General features: G+C 37.5%; 3 protein-coding genes across 5 annotated transcripts; 1 reads left to right on the top strand and 2 right to left on the bottom strand.

Annotated features, from left to right (window-relative positions):
• Positions 1-47: 47 nt before the first annotated feature.
• LOC130101386 (cytochrome P450 20A1) lies at positions 48-7,215 on the bottom strand. Its single transcript, XM_056267103.1, has 13 exons — positions 7,007-7,215; positions 6,724-6,773; positions 6,476-6,642; positions 6,231-6,376; positions 5,809-5,976; positions 5,628-5,700; positions 5,425-5,540; positions 4,841-4,895; positions 2,686-2,806; positions 1,673-1,784; positions 1,344-1,408; positions 1,163-1,252; positions 48-473 (listed from the first exon to the last, which is right to left on the bottom strand). Exons 1-13 carry the CDS (start codon positions 7,076-7,078, stop codon positions 323-325), a joined length of 1,386 nt encoding a protein of 461 aa, XP_056123078.1. The 5' UTR covers positions 7,079-7,215; the 3' UTR covers positions 48-322.
• A 267-nt stretch (positions 7,216-7,482) lies between these two features.
• Positions 7,483-12,853, top strand: zp2l2 (zona pellucida glycoprotein 2, like 2). The gene is made up of 9 exons (XM_056266977.1): positions 7,483-7,876; positions 9,308-9,498; positions 9,620-9,717; positions 9,843-10,000; positions 10,814-11,003; positions 11,137-11,281; positions 11,360-11,438; positions 12,470-12,583; positions 12,673-12,853. Exons 1-9 carry the CDS (start codon positions 7,588-7,590, stop codon positions 12,795-12,797), a joined length of 1,389 nt encoding a protein of 462 aa, XP_056122952.1. The 5' UTR covers positions 7,483-7,587; the 3' UTR covers positions 12,798-12,853.
• Positions 12,854-12,876: 23 nt separating this feature from the next.
• Positions 12,877-22,709, bottom strand: tmem237b (transmembrane protein 237b). 3 transcript variants are annotated; one of them, XM_056266980.1, is made up of 14 exons: positions 22,546-22,709; positions 22,388-22,441; positions 20,286-20,317; positions 20,165-20,178; positions 19,897-19,968; positions 18,875-19,000; positions 18,651-18,744; positions 18,345-18,505; positions 17,458-17,584; positions 15,280-15,471; positions 15,079-15,152; positions 14,431-14,527; positions 14,232-14,353; positions 12,877-13,046 (listed from the first exon to the last, which is right to left on the bottom strand). In XM_056266980.1, the coding sequence occupies exons 1-14, from the start codon at positions 22,561-22,563 to the stop codon at positions 12,985-12,987; spliced, it is 1,245 nt and encodes a 414-aa protein (XP_056122955.1). In that variant the 5' UTR covers positions 22,564-22,709; the 3' UTR covers positions 12,877-12,984. The 3 variants fall into 3 exon arrangements, with proteins under 3 accessions (XP_056122955.1, XP_056122953.1, XP_056122954.1); XM_056266978.1 differs by lacking the exons at positions 22,388-22,441; positions 22,546-22,709 and adding an exon at positions 20,439-20,615; XM_056266979.1 differs by lacking the exons at positions 20,165-20,178; positions 22,388-22,441; positions 22,546-22,709 and adding an exon at positions 20,439-20,612 and having other exon boundaries at positions 19,897-19,972; positions 20,276-20,317.
• Between the last annotated feature and the right edge of the window lie 643 nt (positions 22,710-23,352).

The raw sequence follows: 23,352 nt of genomic DNA, 5'->3' as shown, positions 1-23,352 counted from the left end.
TTTGGTGTATTTTTTATGATATTCAGACAGACAAAGATAGACAGACATACAGAGATAGACATACTTTTTATTTGTATTAGTATTGAAAGATTTCAGTTAAAAGATTGGATTCATTGTTTATGAAATGTTGTTGACCGTGGCATTTTGACGGAATGAAGCTCTAAAAACTGTGGCATATAGTTTTAATAACCTGGACCATTTTTAAATGACATCGCATTTATCTCATCAATCGCTGCCCGACACAACGTTGAGCACATGCCATTGTCCATGTATAATTCACATTTCCCAGAAGAGGCTGTCAGGGACGTGAGATATGAGCCCTTCAGTTCCTCTTGCTGACTGTGATCCAGGTGTCATCTTTAGGTGTGGTCACCAGCTCATACCTGGCCTCAACCACCTGCCCTTTAACACTGTGCAGTCTCAATCTGCGCACCAGTGTGCTGAGCAGCATTGCGGCCACAGTATATGCAAATCTAAAAAGAGGAAGAGAAGAGACAGGGAGAGAAGATTTGTGAACTAGATGACATTTGAATGTTTCCTAAAGGAATAGTTCACCCAATGATGAAAACCTGGTCATTATTTACTCACCCTAATGTTGATTAAAACATTGTTTTCTTTCTTTGACAGAACAATAAAAAAACAGATATTTAGCAGAATGTCCTACACATTTATAGAAGTGGTTCTCAACCAGGGTGCCAGGGACCACTAGGGGGCCTCAGCACACTTCAAAGGGGGCCACAAGATGGCATAAATTGATAAGACAAAACCAGCTTCAAAATAAGCTACTGTAAAACAGCAGAAAATCAAGATATAAACTGATATTATACTTGTTATTTTAATTCTCTTAAAAACTTTTCATTTAAAGTGCCCCTATTATGCTTTTTCGGATATTACCTTTCATGTACGTAGTGTGTAATGTGTCTGTCTGTGAATGTAAACGGACTGCTTGATAAATGGAGAACAAAAGAAAGGACAGATTCTGAACTGCCTGAAAAGAGTCATCAGTAATTCTAGTCTTACTTCCTGGACAAAACTATGTAGGTTTACAACTAATTTGCATAATGAGGGTGAGTAAATGAACAACCTGAGGGTGAGTAAATGATGACATTTTTCATTTTTGGTTGAACTATCCCTTTAGGATAATATCTGTATTTCTTTGTACCTTAGTTCAGGGCAGGCCTGACTCCCTGAAAACCCAAGCAGCGAGAAGCTCTTCATCACAGACTCATCAGCAAATCTGTCAGGATTAAACCTTTCAAGGAAGACAAACCGATAAGAATACCAGCAAAGCATGAACCTTTCACAACCTTGTATGGGATGAACATACACAAACACACCCCTACCTGTATGGAAGTGACCAAGTATCTGCATCTTGAAGGACGACACCCAGGGCATAGATAACCAATGTCTACAAACATCACAGAACAACAAGTCTTGTTAGCATGCGTCTCCTCTATCAAAGTCAAGCTGTATTAATAATAACATTATAGGCAAGTCACAGCACTATATTGACTAGACTAGATATAATTAGCAGTATCTAAAAGCAAAATAAAATGAACATGCAAGGGGCAATGGGTGTGTAGAATTTTGTGAATGATTGGCTCTTAAATCCTGCAGTTTTTCTTGTTGTTGTTTTTGTGTTGGCCTGGTAATGAGAAAGGCAGGTTCTTACTTCTTTGGGAATGACGTGTTGGTCCACCTTCCCCTCCACCTCCTGTAATCTGGCAGCCATGGGTGTCAGTTTGGCTGTGCGGACAGTTTCATTCAGCACCTGCTGGCAGTATCTGGTGGGGAAGACATGAAAAAGTATGATGATTTCCATGTTGTATTACTTAAAAAAAATGTAAACTTGGTCTGCTGCCTAACTATAAAGTTATATTGCTGTTATGCTGTGCTGTCTTATGAATTTGCCAAGCAATGTCCCACCTGTTCTGTTATATTCAGGACAGGCACTGTTCTGTTTCTTTAAGTTCTAAATGATCCTTGTTTACCACCTAAGCAGGTGGTAAAGATATTTTTGTGTAAATATACAAATGTTGCATCTTTTAATTTTCACTTAAAAAAAGAATAATGATGATTTCCAGTTTACCCTGCAAAGTGTTTTTAATGAAATCACAAAATTCCCGCACATACCCCTTGGTGGTATATGTACAGAATTTTTTTTTTTTTATATATAAATACCATCTCTTTTTACCAAAACATCTCTTTTTTTGTCCACTAATATGAAAACGTTTAGGCCTGGTTTCACAGACAGGGCTTAGATTAAGCCAGGATTAGGCCTGGATTAGGCCTGGGATTAGGACATTTACGTAGCTTTTATAAACGTCACTTAGAGAAAAAAACATTATCCCCAGGTTTCACAGACAAGGCTTAAGCTTAGTCCCAGACTAAAATGTAAGACGTAAAATGTAAGATGTTAACTTAACCGTCTTAACTAAAAACAACTTGCACTTACATATCTTAAAATATGTCAGTGCCATTGTTTTGTCTCAAGATGCACACCAGTAATTTCTTTTTTTCTAAAGCACGTTTATAAAAGCTACTTAAATGTCCTAATTGAACTAAGGTCTAATCCTGGCTTAATCTAAGCCCTGTCTGTGAAACCAGTTAATGAGATGAAGATTAATCACTTACAGTCATCATGATTTATCATCTGCTGAATGAATAAATTCACCTAAGACTCACCTAAGCTGTGGAATCTTCTCTAAGGAAACAGGCTCATCTCCGAGGACTTCAACAAGTTCATTATAGAGCCGATCCTGCACTGCTTCTGAGACTGATAGGAAGTGAACTGCCCAGATGCACACTGGGAAATTATACAGATGAGAATAACAGAAATGCAAACATGAAAGTGAAACAGAAGAGATACACTGGATTATTATCATTAACTAAAACTTTTTTGTTAACTGAAATAAAAAATAAAAACATTTTTAATTTGTGCTGTCAAATCGCTTAATCGTGATTAATCACATCTAACACAAGTTTGTAAAAAAAGTATAAAATTATATATATATATATATATATATATATGTGTGTGTGTGTGTGTGTGTATACATATATATATATACAGTGTATATATATATATATATATATATATATATATATATATATATTTATAAAACGGTTAGTTCCAATCCTTGATTCTGATTGGTCAATAGCTGTGCTTTATTCATGATAAAACACGGCTATGACCGCTTCACCCAACGGTTCAATTTATCACTGCGCAACACTGCAGTTCCTATGTTGTTTTTATTTGAGCTTTCATGCATATTACACATTGGAACGTTGTTGCTGTTCAAGTGCTGTATCGTGAATAAGTAACGGCTGAAGGGGTTGCAGGCACTCCGCTTTGCGTCGTGCCTAACAACGCCCCTGAGCCGTTACTTATTCACGATACAGCCTCTCGTACCTTATTGCTTACATACACTCACCGGCCACTTTATTAGGTACCCCATGCTAGTAACGGGTTGGACCCCCTTTTGCCTTCAGAACTGCCTCAATTCTTCGTGGCATAGATTCAACAAGGTGCTGGAAGCATTCCTCAGGGAGTTTGGTCCATATTGACATGATGGCATCACACAGTTGCCGCAGATTTGTCGGCTGCACATCCATGATGCGAATCTCCCGTTCCACCACATCCCAAAGATGCTCTATTGGGTTGAGATCTGGTGACTGTGGAGGCCATTTTAGTACAGTGAACTCATTGTCATGTTCAAGAAACCAATTTGAAATGATTAGAGCTTTGTGACATGGTGGAAGTAGCCATCAGAGGATGGGTACATGGTGGCCATAAAGGGATGGACATGGTCAGAAACAATGCTCAGGTAGGCCGTGGCATTTAAACGATGCCCAATTGGCACTAAGGGGCCTAAAGTGTGCCAGGAAAACATCCCCCACACCATTACACCACCACCACCAGCCTGCACAGTGGTAACAAGGCATGATGGTTCCATGTTCTCTTTCTGTTTACGACAAATTCTGACTCTAACATCTGAATGTCTCAACAGAAATCGAGACTCATCAGACCAGGCAACATTTTTCCAGTCTTCAACTGTTCAATTTTGGTGAGCTCTTGCTAATTGTAGCCTCTTTTTCCTATTTGTAGTGGAGATGAGTGGTACCCGGTGGAGTCTTCTGCTGTTGTAGCCCATCCGCCTCAAGGTTGTGCGTGTTGTGGCTTCACAAATGCTTTGCTGCATACCTCGGTTGTAACGAGTGGTTATTTCAGTCACTGTTGCCCTTCTATCAGCTCGAACCAGTCTGGCCATTCTCCTCTGACCTCTGGCATCAACAAGGCATTTCCGCCCACAGAACTGCCGCTCACTGGATGTTTTTTCTTTTTCGGACCATTCTCTGTAAACCCTAGAGATGGTTGTGCGTGAAAATCCCAGTAGATTAGCAGTTTCTGAAATACTCAGACCAGCCCTTCTGGCACCAACAATCATGCCACGTTCAAAGTCACTCAAATCAACTTTCTTCCCCATACTGATGCTCGGTTTGAACTGCAGGAGATTGTCTTGACCATGTCTACATGCCTAAATGCACTGAGTTGCCGCCATGTGATTGGCTGCTTAGAAATTAAGTGTTAACGAGCAGTTGGACAGGTGTACCTAATAAAGTGGCCGGTGAGTGTATATATATATATACACACACACACAGTATGTATATATATATATATATATATATATATATATATATGTACACAAACTTTTAGGTTAGATGCGATTAATCGATTTGACAGCACTAACAAAAATAAAAGCTGATTCAAAATATAAAATAACTATTTACAAATAATACTAAAATAACACTGGAGCTACAGAAAAAAGAAATTGAAACTCACAGTTAGCAGTGATGACACAGCCAGCTAGAGTAAAAACCATACCATCCTCCATCACCTGAACACAGCAAAACATTTAATAATTGTTTGTTTAAAATGTAGGGATAAATGTAGGGATGCACCAATATGAAAATCTTAGCCGATACCGATAATTCTTTATATTTGAAAGCCGATAACTGATATATTGGCCGATAAAACTAAATCCAAATTATTATATAATTTTTGAGACCCTGATTACAAAAACAAAAGTCTCACCATTAAAAGCCATGACCCAAGCACACAATTATAATGTTCTCATTATAATTTTATGTAGCCTAAATGACAGACTTGCACTGCACATGCTGCACTTAACTGTATTTTCCTTTTTTGAAGTGATTTCAATCATTTTTCAAGCAATTCAAAACCATATAATGTTAAACAGTGCGCATCTGAAGCGTCTCAGCTGAAGGAAATAATCCATTATTTATAGTCTTTAACATATCGGCCAAAATTTCTCTTGGTGGCCGATATATCATGCATCCCTAGATAAATGTGGTAATAATAATAATAAGTCAGTATCCCGATTTAAAAATGTGTTGAGATGTCACCTGCTGCTCTGTCAGATTGGCCTGTAGTAAATAGTTAACGAAAGATGAGTGACTGGATCCTTGGCCGGCTCTCTGCTTTCCCACAGACTTCAACACTGACTCCATCTCAGCCAGAGCTGCAAATAACAAACCCACATGATCAACTGACATTGAACTATCAAAAAATAAAGTCAGCAGCACTATAAAGCTGCCTTCTTTCTTACCACTCTCATAATGGGCCTTTCTGCTGGAACTCTTCTCTCCATCCAGATAACCTTTACCGATCTCTGACCAGATCTATTCAAATCCACAATTGTATACATTTATGTGTAAAATATCACATTTCTAATCTTTTTAAAATATCATTTTGATACGTATGACGCTAAATGACTGATGAACGCTCACCGCTTCATGGTTCTTACGAAACCGAATGACCTCAGCATCATCCTGAAAGCGACTCCCCATGGCAAGCTGAGTGACAGCCTTCATTGCCAATCCAAGCAGATGAGCACAAAGTGGTGTGTGCTGTGATTCAGGATAAGATGCCCACTTATCAACCAGCTCCTCCACCAGCTAAAAAAAGAGGAATTGCATGTCCATAAACAAAAAAAAGGGCACTTTCTTATATAATCCTTATATTTAGTATTATTCATTACATGGAGAAAAAAATTCTAATCCGCAACAGTTTAATATCAGAAATAATTCAAGAACCTTAGAGTAAGGCAAATATCATTGGGTCAGATTAATGCAATGAAAAGAACTTTGTTGCTGTTGGTCCTAATAGTGAAAAAATGTGAAACAAGTGATACATAAACCCCTTCACAGACCTGAAGCAATAGAGGGAAGTTGTTCTCTAAGGTTTTATTGATAGCTCCCTCGTACACCTTTTTTCGTATCATCGACTCAGTCGCTCCCACTCCTGAACCTGACTGGTAACCAAGCAGCGACTTGAGCATTGTCTCAAACGAATCCGCTGAGGAAAGGGTACAAACATATCTGTTAGATAAAGCATGCATAATAATATGCATAATTCATTTATAACATTCTTTTTTTTTTATAAAAGGCTACTCACTGGTCCAGTTGGGGTTGATGTGTTGTCGCAGTTGGTCCACAGCGCCCAGGCTGACCACTGGTCTCCTGCCGAACCAGAAAGATGCCACTGACCCAAACTCATCATGAAGACCCACCAGGAACTCATGCAGGCTTCCTTTGTTCACTATATCTTGCAGATTCCCATCTCTGGAAAAGCGAAGAAAGATGTTTGGAAAAATTGACTAGAGATTGAAAGGAAAGAGAATGAGAGTATCTTAATTTACTTACTTCTCTTCAGTGGGGTTTAGTCCAGGAACACCTGAGGCTCGTCTAGATGACTGGCAATAAAACAAGAACACGTAGGGTTAATACAGTTAACCCTAGTTTTAAGGGATGACCCCCCCAAATGTAATAGTCCAATGACTACCTTCTAAAGGCAGCAGGTCAGAATTGAAACCAAACTTATTTAATAGCGATTCAAACATATATTTCATGTAAAACAGGATCACAACAAACTAACGTTACGCAACAATTTGTAAGACTGATCAGATAATATTATAAAATTGTTCACCGGATACAAATACAGGACGGCACCGATGAGGATAATGACAAATGTCACTGCAAATATAGCAAAATCCAGCATATTTGCTTTTCAGAAATGTCTAAGGATCGTCATAAATGTAACTAATCTGTTCAGTGAACTAGTAGCTAACAATCCACGTCTGCAGTGACCATCAGAAACCTGCGCCCCTGCAGATCGGCACTCAACTACACATCCTGTAAACAAGTCTAAAACAATCAATCGCAGAGAGGATGGGTTTGTTTTTTGGGAATATGATTTTTTTTTTATCTATACATATTCTATGATTAAATCTATTTATTACCACATGTGCCCAAACAGGTTCAAATAAAACATTATTGTTTGGCTCTTATTAAATATACCTTTTTGGATCATACGTTAATTTTATTTTAAATAGACGTTTTCGTAAAATCGTAAATGTGTGGCTATGCTATAAAATAACTCGTTTACCTTTACCACATGGGTTTGTTCTTAATTAAAGGGGCGGAGCTAATGTTAATTAGGGTCGTTATGAGCTCTTTAAATGTGACACGCAGGAAAAATGACGTACTTAGCGAAAGTAAGCAGCAAAAATGTTGGTAATTGCAGCATCAATTGCGTTTACGCTTAGTGTATGTTTAAGCAATGCTCAGGATCCACAGTTTCCCTGGCAAATGCCCCAACGTCAGGCCGGTGGTTCATCATTCTCACCGGGTCTGAAGGAGGTGTTTAATCCCCAGAAGAGCCCCTCCTCCGGGTCTCAGCGCTGTGTGGTGGAGCAGCACGAGCGCATTGAGTGTGGAGAACCTGACCTCACTCCAGAAGAATGTGACGACATCAGCTGCTGTTATGATGCACAGGGCTGTTATTATGCCAAGGCAGGTGAGTAACTACACAACACCGTGAAAATGGATGATTATATTGTGATCAGCTTATTAATTGGTAGTACTTTTTCTTTATCGTATTTATGAGCATTACTATAATTTTGTGGTAGAGTGACCCTAACTGGTATTTTGCCTCTAATGTTTACCAAGGCTGCATTTGTTTGATCAACAATACAATAAATTGAGTTAATGCGATTTTAAAATAACCATTGTGTATTTGAATATACTCTAAATGTAATTTTGTTCCTGTGAAGCAAAGCTGAAATTTTAGCTTCATTACTCACGTGATCTTTCAGAAACCATTCTAATATGCTGATTTGATGCAAGAAAGAAGGATTTCATTTTCTTCTTATCAATGTTTAAAACAGTTTTTTTTTTTTTGGAAACCGTTATACACTACCATTCTAAAGTTTGTGGTAATTAAGAAGAAAAAAGTACTTTTATTCACCATTGATGCTTTAAACTGATTTTAAAAAAGTTATGTTTATTATTTTACAAAAAAAAATGGCTGCTGAAAATTCAGCTTTGGCGTCACAAAAAATAAATTGCATTTTAAAATATATTAAAATAGAAAATGGTTATTTTTGAATTGTAATATTTCACAATATTAATGTTGTTGTTGTTTTACTGTATTTGATCAAATAAATGCAGCCACAGTGAGCGTTAGCAAATTCTTTCAGAAAAAAAACTTGCTTGTTCCAGATATTTGACCAGTCGGAAATCAAGTCAATTTGTATAGTGAAAAATTAATTTGACTGCTATGGCAGTAAAAAAATTCTAAAATTGTTTATGCATTTTTTACATTTTTTATATAATACCATATTTGATCTGATATAAACCTCCTAAATTGATTAAATCATGATTAAATTGAGTTATCCATGGATTTCCCAGTGATTTACTGTAGGTTTACTCCAAATACCATAGTTAAACCATGGTTTGTATGTAGAAAATATATAGTTATACGCTGTCTGGCCAAAAAAAAAAAAAGTGGCTGTTTGGATTTAAATAGGAAAATACTTAAGAGTCTATGACTGGAACATTATTATATTTCTGGCATGTTATATGTTTGGCAACAGTTCTTCTAACCCTAATAAATGGTGTGTAGCTATTCATTTAATAAACAACCATGAAGACACGCACATCATGGCCATATTCCCGGATAACGATGTCTAGATTCATCAGGCTCAAATTGATTAAATTAAATTCATTGAAACTCTTTGGGATGTGCTGGAGTAGACTTTCAAGAGTGACTCATGCATTTAAATCCTAACAGTGAAGACTTTTTTTTTTTTTTTGCCAGGCTATGTGTGTGTGTGTATATATACTATACAACCTATATCATATAGTTACCACTGTATGATGTCTCAGTTATTGTGTGCAAAAAGACTGATTACATTGAAGTGTTTTCTTTTTTCCCTGTTTGTTCCAGTTACCCTGCAGTGCACGAGGGATGGGCAGTTTGTATTGGTTGTAGCTCGAGATGCCACCCTTCCACACATCAGTTTAGACTCCATCCACATGCTGGAGAACGACCCCAGTGGCCATTGTGCATCTGTCAGCAGTACTGCCACCTTTGCCATCTATCAGTTTGCTGTTAGCTCGTGTGGCACCAGAATGAAGGTGGGTGTGAATAGAGGGAGAGCCTTTTTGAGTATGTTATTAGTCATGGGGGAGAAAAAGCATGACATTTGTCATTGTTTTAGTTCACCCTACGGACACTGTCCCATTTTATTTCCTTCAGGAAGAAAGCGGTTTTGTTATTTATGAGAACATAATGTCGTCTGCGTATGAAGTGGGCATTGGACCTCGTGGATCAATTTCGAGAGACAGTGCTTATGAGTGAGGAGGGCTCGTCTCGTCATATGCACTTTTGGAATTCACCTTGGTGGTCTGTTTTGTGTTCAGCGTTTTGGTAAGAAAATCAGTGGAAAAGGCCCTCAGTATTTCCTGTCTGTGTCTTGAAGGCTGGAGTTCCAGTGCAGGTATTCGGGAACATCAGTTGAGGCTCTGGTGGCGGAAGTGAATACGATTCCTCCTCCTCCCCCCGTCTCTCAGCTTGGGCCACTCCGAGTGGAGCTCAGGCTCGCCAAGGGACAGTGCACTGCTAAAGGATGCTCTGATGGTAAGCAGAATCCTGAAACTAACTATTTGACGACATAACCAATACGAGTTTACAATAAAATCATGAAACCCATCCAGTTTACCAAATCATCCTGAAATGTTCCTTGTCAAGCACAGTAAGGTCACAAAAAATCTGGAATTATTTCTCCAAAGTTATAGAAATTAAAGTATAAAGACATGATACTACTGCAATTTCTATATACACTATCGTTCAAAAGTATGGGTTTGGTAAGATTTGTTTTTGAAAGAGGGATCTTATGCTCATCAAGGCTGCATTTCATTTGATAAATACAGTAAATCTATAATTGTGAAATAACTTTTCTATTTTAATATACAGTAGCCAACATTTGAAGTGGATCAACCTTTCATCAAAGTTGTACATGAATTTCTTGTCTTAGAACAACTTTGAACTTTTTTTTTTTATCCACTTCAAATGTTGACTACTGTATATTAAAATGTAATGTATTCCTGTGATGACAAACCTGAATTTTCAGCATCATTACTCCAGTCTTCAGTGTCACATGATCCTTCAGAAATCATTCAAATATCCTGCTCAAGAATCATTTTTGATAATCATCAATGTTGAAAATCGTCATTCTGCTTGATATTTTTGTGGAAACGGTGATGCTTTTCCCCCCTAGTATTTTTTTTATTTTTAATAGAAAGTTCAAAAGAACAGCATTTATTTACTTGTGTACTGTATTGCATTGAATACCAGTAATACGACAATCATTAATACCAGGTCTATATCAAATTACTAACATCGTAGAAGAGTGACATGCAGTTAATTAATTAATCTCCTTATGCATTTAAGAGGATATGTACACTTCATACTACTCTGAGGAGGACTATCCTGTTACAAAAGTGTTGAGAGAACCCATATATGTGGAGGTGCGGATTCTAGAGAGGAAGGATCCAAATCTTATCCTGGTCCTGGACCATTGCTGGGCCACTTCTACTCCTGAACCCCTGAGCCTGCCTCAGTGGGACCTAGTGCTTAATGGGTAAGCCTGAATTCTTTCATAGCTTCGAAATGTATAAATAGGTTTAGGAAACTTCAAAGCTTGCCACATACCTCAATGCCAAAAAACGTAATCACTATTTGAAGTGTACCATTTTTCGAATTACTCTTCATAGCTGTCCATATAAGGATGACCATTATCTGACCACTCAGCTTCCTGTTGGACCCTCAGGGCTGCAGTACCCGTCACATCACAAGTTCTTTGTGGTGAAGATGTTCACCTTTGTAGATCAGTCCTCTTTTGTGCCTTTACAGGAAAGGGTATGTATCCTTTAGCCCATCACATGTTTTTCTCTTAGCTCCGACTTATGTTCTTGTCCTCTGCCCTCTCTTCAACAGATTTTCATTCACTGCACTACGTCTGTTTGCCACCGTTCCGCCACTGAGCCATGTGAGCCCAGCTGTGGCAGCAGGACGAGTGAGTGTGTGTGTGTGTGTGTGTGTGTGTATGTATAGAGGGTGCAGGCCCTTTACATGCAATCTGCAAGCAATCACATTACCGCATGGCACAAGCTGATTGGCTCTGCTGATCCTGCAGCCACTGAGATTGCTTGCTCAACATTTAAATGGTCTGGTTCAATGTTTCAGAGTTCCTCTGAAACCCTCCACCTGCCTAGATCTGCTATGGGATTTATGAATGTCTATTTATGCAGCAGCAGCAGCATATCTTGGATGCTCACAGTGTATCTGTTAGGAGTAGCAAGTCTCGGTACTTGCTCGGCAGCAGCAGTGTAGCAGATCTAGTCCGCCAAGACCAAATACATTGACATCGCCATATTCAATAACATACTAAAACTATTCCGGGAGTTGTCATGATTGAAATATAAATGTATAGTGCAGCTATATGGAAGATTCTTAATGTTGTGGTGTATAATAATATTAATTGAATTTATATACAATTATTATATTCTGTAACAGCAAGTCAACTGGGTATAGCTACATGGGAGATTCTAGATATTGTGGTCTATTATATAATAATATACATTTATTTAATATGAAATATTAAAGCAGGCCAGTGAGTACAGCTATATGGAATATTCTAGATGTTGTGGTATAATAATAATAAATTATAAAAATGATAATAAATATTATATAATTAAGTGTAGTAACAATAATAATTGTATAATACATTTATATCAAATTATTATATCATGTAACAGCAAGAGTGGGTACAGCTACATGGGAGATTCTAGATGTTGTGGTCTATTTATATATGTGCATTTAAAATTATCATGTAATGTTACAGCAGGACAGTGAGTACAGCTACATAAAAGATTCTAGATGTTGTGGTGAATAATAATAATAATAATAATAATAATAAAACATTATATATTTGCTTATATAATGTTACAGCAAGACAAGTGAGAACAGCTACATAGATTCTAGACGTTGTGGTGTGTACATTTATTATTATTATAATTAATTTTCTATTTTTTTCTGTCCTTTTAGGAAGGGCCATTTCAGGAGACTTAAAGGATTCTAAGGAAAAGGTTGTAGTTTCGAGTGGGGAAGTCATAATTGTATCCCATTTGCCGGTTTCTGACAATCTTGTGTCTAAGGAAGGTATGAAAGCACTGTGATATTTGTTAACATTCATACAGTAAACAACCAATCCAAACTAGCTTTTACCTGGAAGTGTTTACCTCTTCTAGTCCCGCAGATGTTGGATTATGGATTATGGGCGGCAGGAGCTCTCACAGTGTTTGGTGTCTGTGGGCTTGTGATGGCTGTTATTATACAGCGGACCAGACCTCGTCCTCAGCCTGCTCCAGTGTGATGTTAATAAATCACGTAATAAAACGACAAACTAATATGGCCTCTTTTTTTGTGATCACTTGTATTGATCAGACAGAGAATGGTTTATCAATTTCTTTTATTGCTGAAACCTTACAATGGGCAAGCATTAATGTATATACAATGACAATGTATCAAAATATAGTAGGAAAAAAACTACTTTGGGTGCCTTATGCAGTGATGTCCTTCTCTTCTGCTTTTGGATATTCCATTTCCATCGACATTAAAAAATCTACGAGGGGAAAACATGCATGCGTGTATTTATGTATGAAATTTTAGAATTTCAGTTTAGAACACACCAGGTTATATTCAGAATGTATTCTACAATTTTTTTTTTTTCAAAATGTACTATATACTACTTTTCAAATGTTGGTAAGAGATTGAGAGTAATGGGTGCTAAACAAATCAGCTTTGCAATCACAGGAATAAATAACTATTTTAAAATAATAGAATGGAATACATTAATTTTACATTTTAATACTGTGAAAATGCTGTTTTTAAATGTTTTCAAATAAATGCAGCATTGAGTATAAGGCTTTTTATGAAAACAGTAAAATTTTTTTTAGCTGTTTTAAAAAAAAAGTCTTTTAACTAGTCATTTATTTGAAGAAACAGTAAAAACGGTGATATGTATCACATTTTATTATAAAATGTAATTTATTCCAGTGATGCAAAGCTGAATTTTCAGCATCATTACTCCAGTCTTCAGTGTCACATGATCCTTCAAAAATTACTGTAATTTGGTGCTCAAGAAACATTTATTATTAGTCTGAATGTTCAAAACCGTTGTGCTGCTTGATGTGTACTCTCACCTACAATATGCCCTTTAAGATCGAATAAACTTAATTTCTCAGGATTTAATGGATAGAATTTTTTTTTAAAGAGCAGCCTTCATTTGAAATAAATCTTTTGTTACATTTGATAATTGAATGCATCTTTGCTGAACAAAAAGTTTCTTTAAAAAAATTGGTTAAACTATTTTAAGGTGAAGTAGTTACATTGTACTTAATCAAATAAGTACTGAGTAACATTAACTACATGTACTTACTATAGAGTTAAGGTTTGGTTTAGGGTTACTTACTAGTAATTCTGCATAATTTACTATTATTACTATAGTAAGCACAAGTAATGTGTAACTCTCACCTTAAAAATAAAGTGTTCCCAAAAAATCGTACTAATCCCAAATGCTTGAATGGAAGAATCTTTTTATAATCTTTTTATTTTTATTCTGAAATAACTGCAGCTGAATTAAAGGTGTAACTTGATATGGTTCCCATGATGACACGGTAGCGTAGAAATGTGAATCGTTGTATAATGTGCTCTGTTTTACATGCATTTTTCTTAAACCATATGCAGTACACTAGTATTCAATTCCAAACAAACTGTTCTCTGAACTTCAACATCCTGTAGCATTTACCTTCTGTGTGGTCGATATCTGGACTTGTTGACATCAGAACCCAGGCCAGCCCGACCAGCAAAGTGACCACCAGATTCACTATGATCCAGGGATAAAGAAAGCTGTGCTCTGAGCCCGGCTGCCTGAAAGGAGACAACAACCGCTTCACTTTTAATACTGTAGGGATTTACCCAGCATGCTCTAATGCGATGGATCTTACCAGAGTGTTACATTATCACTGGAGTACTGATTATAGAGATTGATACGGTCACTCGTCATCTGCTGGCTTAACAATAAAACAAGCGCAGAAAAGTAAACTGAAAAAGAAAAGGAATACATTAAAACATTGCTGTTTGCATGTATGGCTACAGACATTAGTCAAGGTGGATGCCATATTGAAACATTGCTGAAAACGAGGCTGTGAGGGATGTAACTTTCAAAGCTTTTTATAAAAATTTTGGTAACACTTTATTTTACAGTGTCCTTGTTACATACGTTACATGTACTTACCATAGTAATAACAGTAAATTATGCATAATTACATGCAACTAACCCTCAACCAAATCCTAATCCTACCCTAACCCGATAGTAAGTACATGTAGTTGCTCAATATTACTCAGTCCTTAAATGTCTATAATTACACTGTAACAGTGACACCTTAAAATAAAGTGTAACCGATTTTTTTTCATAAAGACATTTTGTCACCTGAACAATTGGTATGTTGTTAAACAATACATTGAACGCGCTGTATTCTATCCCTCACAGCCTCGTTTTCATTCCTATCAAAGAAATAAACATGGCGCTACCCTGACTAAGGTCCATTGCATGAGTACATAAGGAAAAATACAGAAGGAAATGCTGAACTCACAGAAGGAGGCAAGCGCCACAGGACTCAGGGTTAGCAAACTCCGCATGGCCGCAGAGGCTTTGGCCAGATTTAACCTATTAGGAGAGAGAACAAACACTTGTTTAATCTCAAGGGCTCTGAAAGCTGAAAACACTTGTGACTACAGTGTAACTGTACTTTTGTTGGTCCAAGTGAATGGCCATGGTTAGGTTTGGCGATCACCTGTCAAAGGCAGAGACGGTGCTGAGAGCCAGCAGCAGGTAGAGCAGGGACTGTGCGGGGTAGGCCAGGGTATGATACTGCTGCAGGAGGTTGGAAAGAGTGCTCAACTGTTCCCCAGCCAACACATAGACCACAATGATATTCCACACAGCATAACCAGCCAGAAAGCCGTGAGAAAACAGGCCAATCACTCTGTGTAGTAGGAACAGTCACGGATTAGAAAATAGTCTTTCCATAGATGTACACTACCATCCAAAAGTTTGGAGTCAGTGAAATTTTTTTTTTTTTCAGCAAGGATGCATTCAATTGATCGAAAGTGATAGTAAAGACATTTATAATGTTACAAAAATTATTCGATTTCAAATAGAATCCTGAAAAAAAAAGTATCAAGGTTTCCAAAAACAACAACTTTTAACCAATTTATTTTTGTGATAAGAAATGTTTCTTGAGCAGCAAATCAGCATATTAGAATGATGTCAACAGGATTAAAATGCATAATTTTGTATATTAGTCATTCTTTTCCAACCAGACCATACATTTTAACGAAATAGCATGCAATTCATTTTTAAAGAAACTTTGATATTGCTTCCACCCTCTAATGCTACATTCCATTTTTGAGTGATTAAAAGTGCCCATATTATGCTTTTTTAAAGGTTCTGCAGGACTACTACAACAGGTTTACATGCATCCAAAGTCAAAAAAACACTTTAGTTTTCTCATAATATACATTGCACATCACCTGTTTTCTCACAGCGTCTGAAACAGTTTGATAAAGGATTCGGTCTTTCTAAACCCCTCCTTTCCAAGGCCCAGTCTGTTGTGGTTGGTCAGATGGCCCAGTCTGTTGTGGTTGGTCAGATGGCCCAGTCTGTTGTGATTGGTCAGATGGCCCAGTCTGTTGTGGTTGGTCAGATGGCCCAGTCTGTTGTGATTGGTCAGATGGCCCAGTCTGTTGTGGTTGGTCAGATGGCCCAGTCTGTTGTGGTTGGTCAGATGGCCCAGTCTGTTGTGGTTGGTCAGATGGCCCAGTCTGTTGTGATTGGTCAGATGGCCCAGTCTGTTGTGATTGGTCAGATGGCCCAGAGTCTGTTGTGGTTGGTCAGATGGCCCAGTCTGTTGTGATTGGTCAGATGGCCCAGTCTGTTGTGGTTGGTCAGATGGCCCAGTCTGTTGTGGTTGGTCAGATGGCCCAGTCTGTTGTGGTTGGTCAGATGGCCCAGTCTGTTGTGATTGGTCAGATGGCCCAGTCTGTTGTGGTTGGTCAGATGGCCCAGTCTGTTGTGATTGGTCAGATGGCCCAGTCTGTTGTGGTTGGTCAGATGGCTCAGTCTGTTGTGGTTGGTCAGATGGCCCAGTCTGTTGTGGTTGGTCAGATGGCCCAGTCTGTTGTGATTGGTCAGATGGCCCAGTCTGTTGTGGTTGGTCAGATGGCCCAGTCTGTTGTGGTTGGTCAGATGGCCCAGTTTGTTGTGGTTGGTCAGATGGCCCAGTCTGTTGTGATTGTTCAGATGGCCCAGTCTGTTGTGATTGTTCTACCGCTTACAGTGCGTGTTGGAATTACCATATCTGAATTTCAGCTCTAGAGGCTTCCTCAGCACTTGTTTACACAGTGATAAGAACAGTAACGATGGCGTCGATTTTACTGTATCAATTCAAGCCTGAGTCCTCATCCTTTGGAAGTGCATGTAAAGTGGATTTGCTTTCGCAGCGCAGAAAATAACGTCTTCTCAACATGCCGCTAACACGAACCAAACTCGTCCAGGCCTCAACTACAACTACAGTGTTTGAGGGTCAAAGCAGACTGATCACGGGCAGCCAATAAAGACCATAGTCTGGCATAATGCAAATTTGTTACAAACCTACATGGGTTCAATTAGGAAGTAAGACTAAAGACTAATTAGTAGGAAGTAATTACTGGTGACTCGTTTCAGGCAGTTCAGAATTGGTTCTTTTTTTGGGGAGACAACTCCATTTTTCGTGCACTTTGATCTTTGAAACTTTGCAGACCTTTTACATTAACAAACCATCATATTATGATATGAAGGTAAAATCTGAAAAAAAACATAATAGGGGCACTTAAAAAAAAACTTGTTTTTACTCAAAAAGGCAAATCAATTGCGCAGATCTGAAAGAATTGGAAAATAACGTGTCGTTTAAAACCAAATGTGGAAAGGACACCTGAAGGCACTGTGTACTCTCAAGGAGACATCTCTAGTGGTCCACATTGAACGGATGTCCATAAAGCTCTGGTCCATCGGGACACTGGCCTTCCACTGGTCCACTCTCTCAGCTGCTTGAAAACGACCTGCCACCAAAGAAACATGCTCACTACTTACACTTGACCTTCATTTCTTGCATGCAAACAATTTCAACTTACAAAAAAGTAAAAGTTCTTATGAACTTGCAAACAGTCTTAAAGGGACAGTTCACCCAAAAATGAGATTTCTGTCATTAATTATGTCGTTCCAAACCTTTAAGACTCTTTCGTTCATCCTCGGAACACAAATGAAGATCTTTTTGATAAAATCTGAGAGCTTTTTGTCCCTCCATAGACAAATACGCAACTACCACTTTGACCCTTCAAAAGGTTCATAAAGAGATCATAAAACTAATCCATATGAATCGAGCGGTTTAGTCCAAATTTTCAAAAGAGACTCGATCGCTTTATATGATGAACAGATTGAATTTAGGCTTTTATTCACATATAAACATTCATCAACATAAATGGAAGCTCAAGCATGTTCGCTTGACTTCAGAGAACCAATGAGGTTCATTCTCGTGTTGCGCAGCACGTTTGAGCTTCCACAAGAACCAATGAGGTTTGTTCTCGCGCGTCAATTCATATGGATTAGTTTTACAATCTCTTTATGAACTTTTTGTCAATGGAGGGACAGAAAGCTCTTAGAATCATCAAAAATATCTTCATTTGTGTTCCGAAGATGAACGAAAGTCTTACAGGTTTTGGAAACGACATGAGGGTGAGTAATTAATGACAGTATATACATTTTTGGTTGAATGAACCCTTTAAAAACCTGCACCATATACACAATGTGCTTGAAACTTACGGCTCTTCTCCACAAACACCTTCCCCACAGGCTGACTCTGCCCTTGGGGAGCGGAGAACAAGGAAAGCTGGGGAACTGGTGCCTGGGGGTCTGTGATGATATCATCATCCTCTATGTCCAGTTCATTGTTGGACTGCGTTTCTGTTACTTTAGGTTTCACTCTGAAGAAAGAAAGAAATATAATTGTTAATTCAATGGCAAATTAAATCCAGAAAGCTAAAAAAAAATCAAACATATCAGTGGTGCATATCTGGATCCTTCTTAATTTTCAATAATCAAACAGTTTAAGGTAAGAAAACGACTTACTTCCTCTTTTTTGGTCTGCGTGTCACCTCTTCGTCAGTGTTCTGATCCACCATATCTCCATTTGACACCAGGTCTGTCTGATCTCCCTCCACATCTGATCAATCAGAGCAAATCAGCATTATTGTGTTGTTATTATTATTAATGTCTATGTAAATAAAATCACGCCTATACAGATCAGTTGAATTGAACAGGACATGCAAAACTCAAATGAACAGTGTTTTTACCAATGGATTGTGCTTTCTTCTTCTTTTTCCTCCTTTGTGGCGGATTGTCCAGAGGCTCGGGGGTCAAAGGTTCCGGACATTCGGATTGTCTGCGACTGGTAAGTCCTCCCATTTCCATTCCAACATCTACGAAGGTCAAGGGTAAGACAAACTTATCATAAGTGCAACACCATGCTTTTACAGGTGATACCCAGCAGTCAAGTTTGGCTGGTTTGCAATGTCTAATAGCCCGTGGTGGAAGATGTTGTAATTGAGCTTTCTGTCCCTCCATATACAAATACGCAACTACCACTTTAAAGACATCATTAAAGTAAGCCATGTGGTTAAACCTCAGTTTTATGAAGCGACACGACTGCTTTGTTTGTGCAATTTAAAAATATATATATATATTCATCTCCAACACGTGTTCACGCAACATCTGCTATTGCGTCAACACGCATGCGTTGTGGTGCTCTGGTGAACACGTGATAGATATTAATATTTTGTAAATAAGTGGTAAATTTTGTTTTTTGGGCAAACAAAGCACTCATATCACCTTATAATATTGCGGTTAAACCACTGGAGTCACATGGTTTACTTTTATGATGTCTTTACTACCTTTCTGGGGCTTGAAAGATGTAGTTGCGTAGCTGTCAATGGAGGGACAGAAAGAAAGGTTCCGAACAAGTAACTGACGACAAAATTGTAATTTTTTGGGTAAACTAACCCTTTAAAAAACAATTGTATATAATAAACATATTATTTATAAACACATTTACTTTCTTAATTTATTCCCCAACAGTTATAACAAAAAAAAAATACAAAAATATGTTTTGGAGGTTATGACACAAGCATCCTAATTTATGTTATGCGTTTAAAATCAATATACAAAACCACCTCTATAGAGAAAACAAGAAATTGTGTAATTGGTCTTTTGACTCAAAACTTATAGTTACTGAGACAAAGCCATAGTGACAACTTTAATGCGTGACAACTAGCCCCACTCTCTCCCATCATGTGTTGTTTATATCACCTAAACTCACCGTCAGGTTCGTCCACACTCTCTACGTCTCTCTTGACCTTCTTTTTCCTACTCTTTGGAGCGGGCATCTCCTCTGTGTAGAACAACAGATGAGCTTCATTATATAATGAATATAATGTTACATTTTAAATGTAAACTTAAAAGGCAATCAAACAGACACAGCATAGCCCTTTAAACACTATCACCTACACAAATGCAAGAATAGGATTTTTAGACACTTATTGCAAAGAGATCTCAAAAGTAAAACAAATTCAAAGAGAAACACTCACCTGCTGTGTCTTGACTGTGTTTGAAGGCATAATGAAGGAAAAGGAAGGAAATAAGAGACTCAGCGTGTGAATTTCCTTTATAAATTACAATGTAAACATCTTATCTGCTAGGTGATCTTACCTTGGCATAGATGGCAGTGCTCGTGGTCCCCGCTGAAATGTTAAAAGTTAATATTTGGTTAGCAAAAAAAAAACAGTTCCAGTCAAACTCGAGCATCAGACGCTAAACCTGTTGAGGGCTCTACATTTGTGTATTTTGTCTAATGAAGCTCACCATCGTCTTTTTCGCCATTCCACTCAAGAGTACAGGGAGAACATAAGGGAAGAAATGGACATTTGCGCATGTACAAACAAACATCTCGGCGCACTTAAAGCAAGGATTAATGCGAGTCTAAATCTGAGACGAGCATCTGCCAAGCAGCAGGATTATGTAAGGAAGGATCAAACGGTGTTACTCAACCTTCTGACATAAACACACACCAGGGTTACTGTAGTTAACTAAAACATTTTCGTTACTTACTTGATTATCAACACTGATAATTATAAGAAATGTTTCTTGAGCACCAAATCAGCATATTAGAATGATTTCTGAAGGATCATGTGATTCTGAAGACTGGAGTAATGAATAATTCAGCTTTACCATCACAGGAAGAAATTACATTTAAAATATATTAAAATACATAACTGTTATGGTGCTCTTTGGTCACTTTTGACCAAAAATACGTGTTTTTTTGTTGTTTTTGTTTTAAGTTTTACATCATTGGAATAGTGACGACACTTGCCCCCGGTTTCACAGACAAGGCTTAAGTCTAGTCCCAGACTAAAATGCAAGTTTGAACTGTTTTAACTGACAACAACGTGCACTGGCATATTTTAAAAGATGTCAGTGCCATTGTTTTGTCTCAAGATGCACACCAGTAATGTTCTTTTTTTAAAGGCAGGTTTATAAAAGCTACTTAAATGACGTAATTGAACTAAGGCCTAATCCTGGTTTAATCTAAACCCTGTCTGTGAAACCAGGCCTTGGTGACTTTTGTGGCACTTGCTAAGTGAACACAAACACAAATTGTAGACATGATTCGAAAAGCTTAAACGGTCCTAAAAAAATTGTCACACTTGTTTCTCTTGCAGTCAAAAATGACTGCCATAGAAATAGGAAAATACAGACTTTTTTGGACGTACAAACTACAAATTAGGCACAATGAAGGGAAAAAAAAACAATAATAATAAAAAAAAAGTCCCCCTGTAGTTAATAATTTTTATCCCTAAAAACTCACATTTGATCACCAAAATGACATTTATTTTGTAATGCCTTAAAATAGCTTGAATGTAACTCTACACCCTTGCTTCGTTTAGTGTATACGCAATCAATGAATATGCAAATTAGCCCCGCCTCGACTCACACCAGCTCAGAGATTCGCTCGTTGACGATCACATATTGACGTGATTGGTTACAAGGTAGTTTGTGACGTCAGAAACACCGATTTCAAACTGTGTTTTTGAGACTGTCTTTAGTTCACTGCAGTTTTAAGGAGAAAATAAATGGTGTTGAATTATGAATTTGCACATGGTTTGTCTTAAAGCTAATTAAAAACACCACATAGACATAACATTAAAAGCTTGATTTTCACCACAGGGGGACTTTAATAAAAATGTATTTGTGTATTTAATTAATTGTTTTGTATTGTAAAAATTGTGGAAACAAATAGATCATTACTATTAAATGATCAATTATATTGTAGATATATGATAAATATTACTTAGTCCCATACAATTCCCTCAAAATTCAAAATATTAAAAATACAAAATATTTTTGAACAGAAATCTATTACATTGATTTTACTGGGGGAAAATGTTACATTGAGGTGTTTTTGACCGAGAGGAGTGAATGTGACCCCTAAATGATCAAAAAAATTATTTTCTTTTGGTTTTAGGGGTCAAATATGATATAGGCACGCATTTCTGTGAATCTAATTATCTAAATGACCTCAGTACTGATTGGATTGATTTATTTGGCATTACTTCAGTCCAGACTATGTCTTAAACAACATAATTTAACAGAGATAAACAGATTGTAGTGGATAAGCCCGGAAAACCTAGTTCTATACACGGCACGCCTATACAAACCTGGGAGAGCGAAACCCTCGGACTGTCAGACAGTCTGCGAACACAGCTCAAAGACACATAAACACATGTGAAATGTCATGAATATCCCAGACCTACCCTCTGACCCCCTTGAGGAATTGGGGGAAGATCTCTTCTCCTTGTGCTGGGAACCTACGTACAATAATATAAGTTATTTAATTCAAGTCTGTGAGCAACTGCTTGCCAACAAACTAATGTACAGAACACGAGGCTTCTCATGCAGGCGAGTAACAAACCTTTGCTTCCGTATCCATTCTTTGGAGTTGAATAATATAAGCTTTATCGATTTAATTCATGAGTAAAAGTTATCTTTGAATGTACATGTCGTTTGTGATCTGAGATTTTGTTGTGCACGCTGACTATTGTTGATGTTGGAGACGAGTGGGCGTGTCTCACTTTCCTGACGTATTGTCTGTACTAGAGGTGCGCAACAATTCAGACCGTAATTATACGTATATAAGGGCAGATGCTGTTACTCACGGTCAGATAGAGACGGAGTCACTATCCAATCATCCAATGATGTACATAATAGAAAAAGAAAACATGACACTTTCAAGGTTTTTCTCGTATTATTCATATTTACAATTATTTTAATGAAATTCCCGTAAATAATCATGTAACTTCTGTGTAATGCAGAAGAGTATTATTTTTTCTGTTTAAAATAAGTAAAGAACAAAATTAAATGACTAAAACCTTCAATTAATAAAATACTAATTACAAATAATAATAATAATAATTTTCTTTAATTGAAAGCCTTAAAGGTACAGACCCGAAAATGAAAATTCTGTGATACACCCTCAAGCTGTTCAAAACTGTACGACTTTATTTCTTCAGAGTTACATATAAATATATACATTACAATGTTTTTTTTTTATAAATGTTTCACTGTTTTCTTTGTCCATACAACAGAAGTTAATGGCCCCCAATGATGTTTGGTTCCCAACGTTTTTGTGTTCCAGAAAAATGAAACGCATACAGGTTTGGAACAACTTGAGGGTGAGTAAATGAGTTGTTTCAAACCTGTTTGAATTCCATTCTTCTGC

Source organism: Rhinichthys klamathensis, unplaced genomic scaffold (assembly GCF_029890125.1).
Source record: "Rhinichthys klamathensis goyatoka isolate OS25496 unplaced genomic scaffold, OSU_Roscu_1.1 h1tg000254l_1, whole genome shotgun sequence".
Lineage (NCBI taxonomy): Eukaryota > Metazoa > Chordata > Actinopteri > Cypriniformes > Leuciscidae > Rhinichthys > Rhinichthys klamathensis.
This window is presented reverse-complemented; position numbering and strand designations above follow the sequence as displayed.

Bases quoted from the DNA above. Each gene is read 5' to 3' on its own strand.
- tmem237b (XM_056266978.1), bottom strand. From the start codon at position 20,522: ATGTTTGTTTGTACATGCGCAAATGTCCATTTCTTCCCTTATGTTCTC. The intron at 14,354-14,430 runs GTAAGATCCATC...GTCTCCTTTCAG, and splicing joins AGTGATAATGTAACACTCTG to GCAGCCGGGCTCAGAGCACA. The intron at 13,047-14,231 runs GTAAATGCTACA...TTCCCCTCGTAG, and splicing joins AGATATCGACCACACAGAAG to ATTTTTTAATGTCGATGGAA.
- zp2l2 (XM_056266977.1), top strand. From the start codon at position 7,588: ATGTTGGTAATTGCAGCATCAATTGCGTTTACGCTTAGTGTATGTTTA. The intron at 10,001-10,813 runs GTAAGCAGAATC...TATGCATTTAAG, and splicing joins TGCTAAAGGATGCTCTGATG to AGGATATGTACACTTCATAC. The intron at 11,439-12,469 runs GTGAGTGTGTGT...CTGTCCTTTTAG, and splicing joins CAGCTGTGGCAGCAGGACGA to GAAGGGCCATTTCAGGAGAC.
- LOC130101386 (XM_056267103.1), bottom strand. From the start codon at position 7,078: ATGCTGGATTTTGCTATATTTGCAGTGACATTTGTCATTATCCTCATC. The intron at 6,377-6,475 runs GTGAGTAGCCTT...CCCTTTCCTCAG, and splicing joins CATCAACCCCAACTGGACCA to CGGATTCGTTTGAGACAATG. The intron at 474-1,162 runs GTACAAAGAAAT...TCCTCTTTTTAG, and splicing joins CAGGCCTGCCCTGAACTAAG to ATTTGCATATACTGTGGCCG.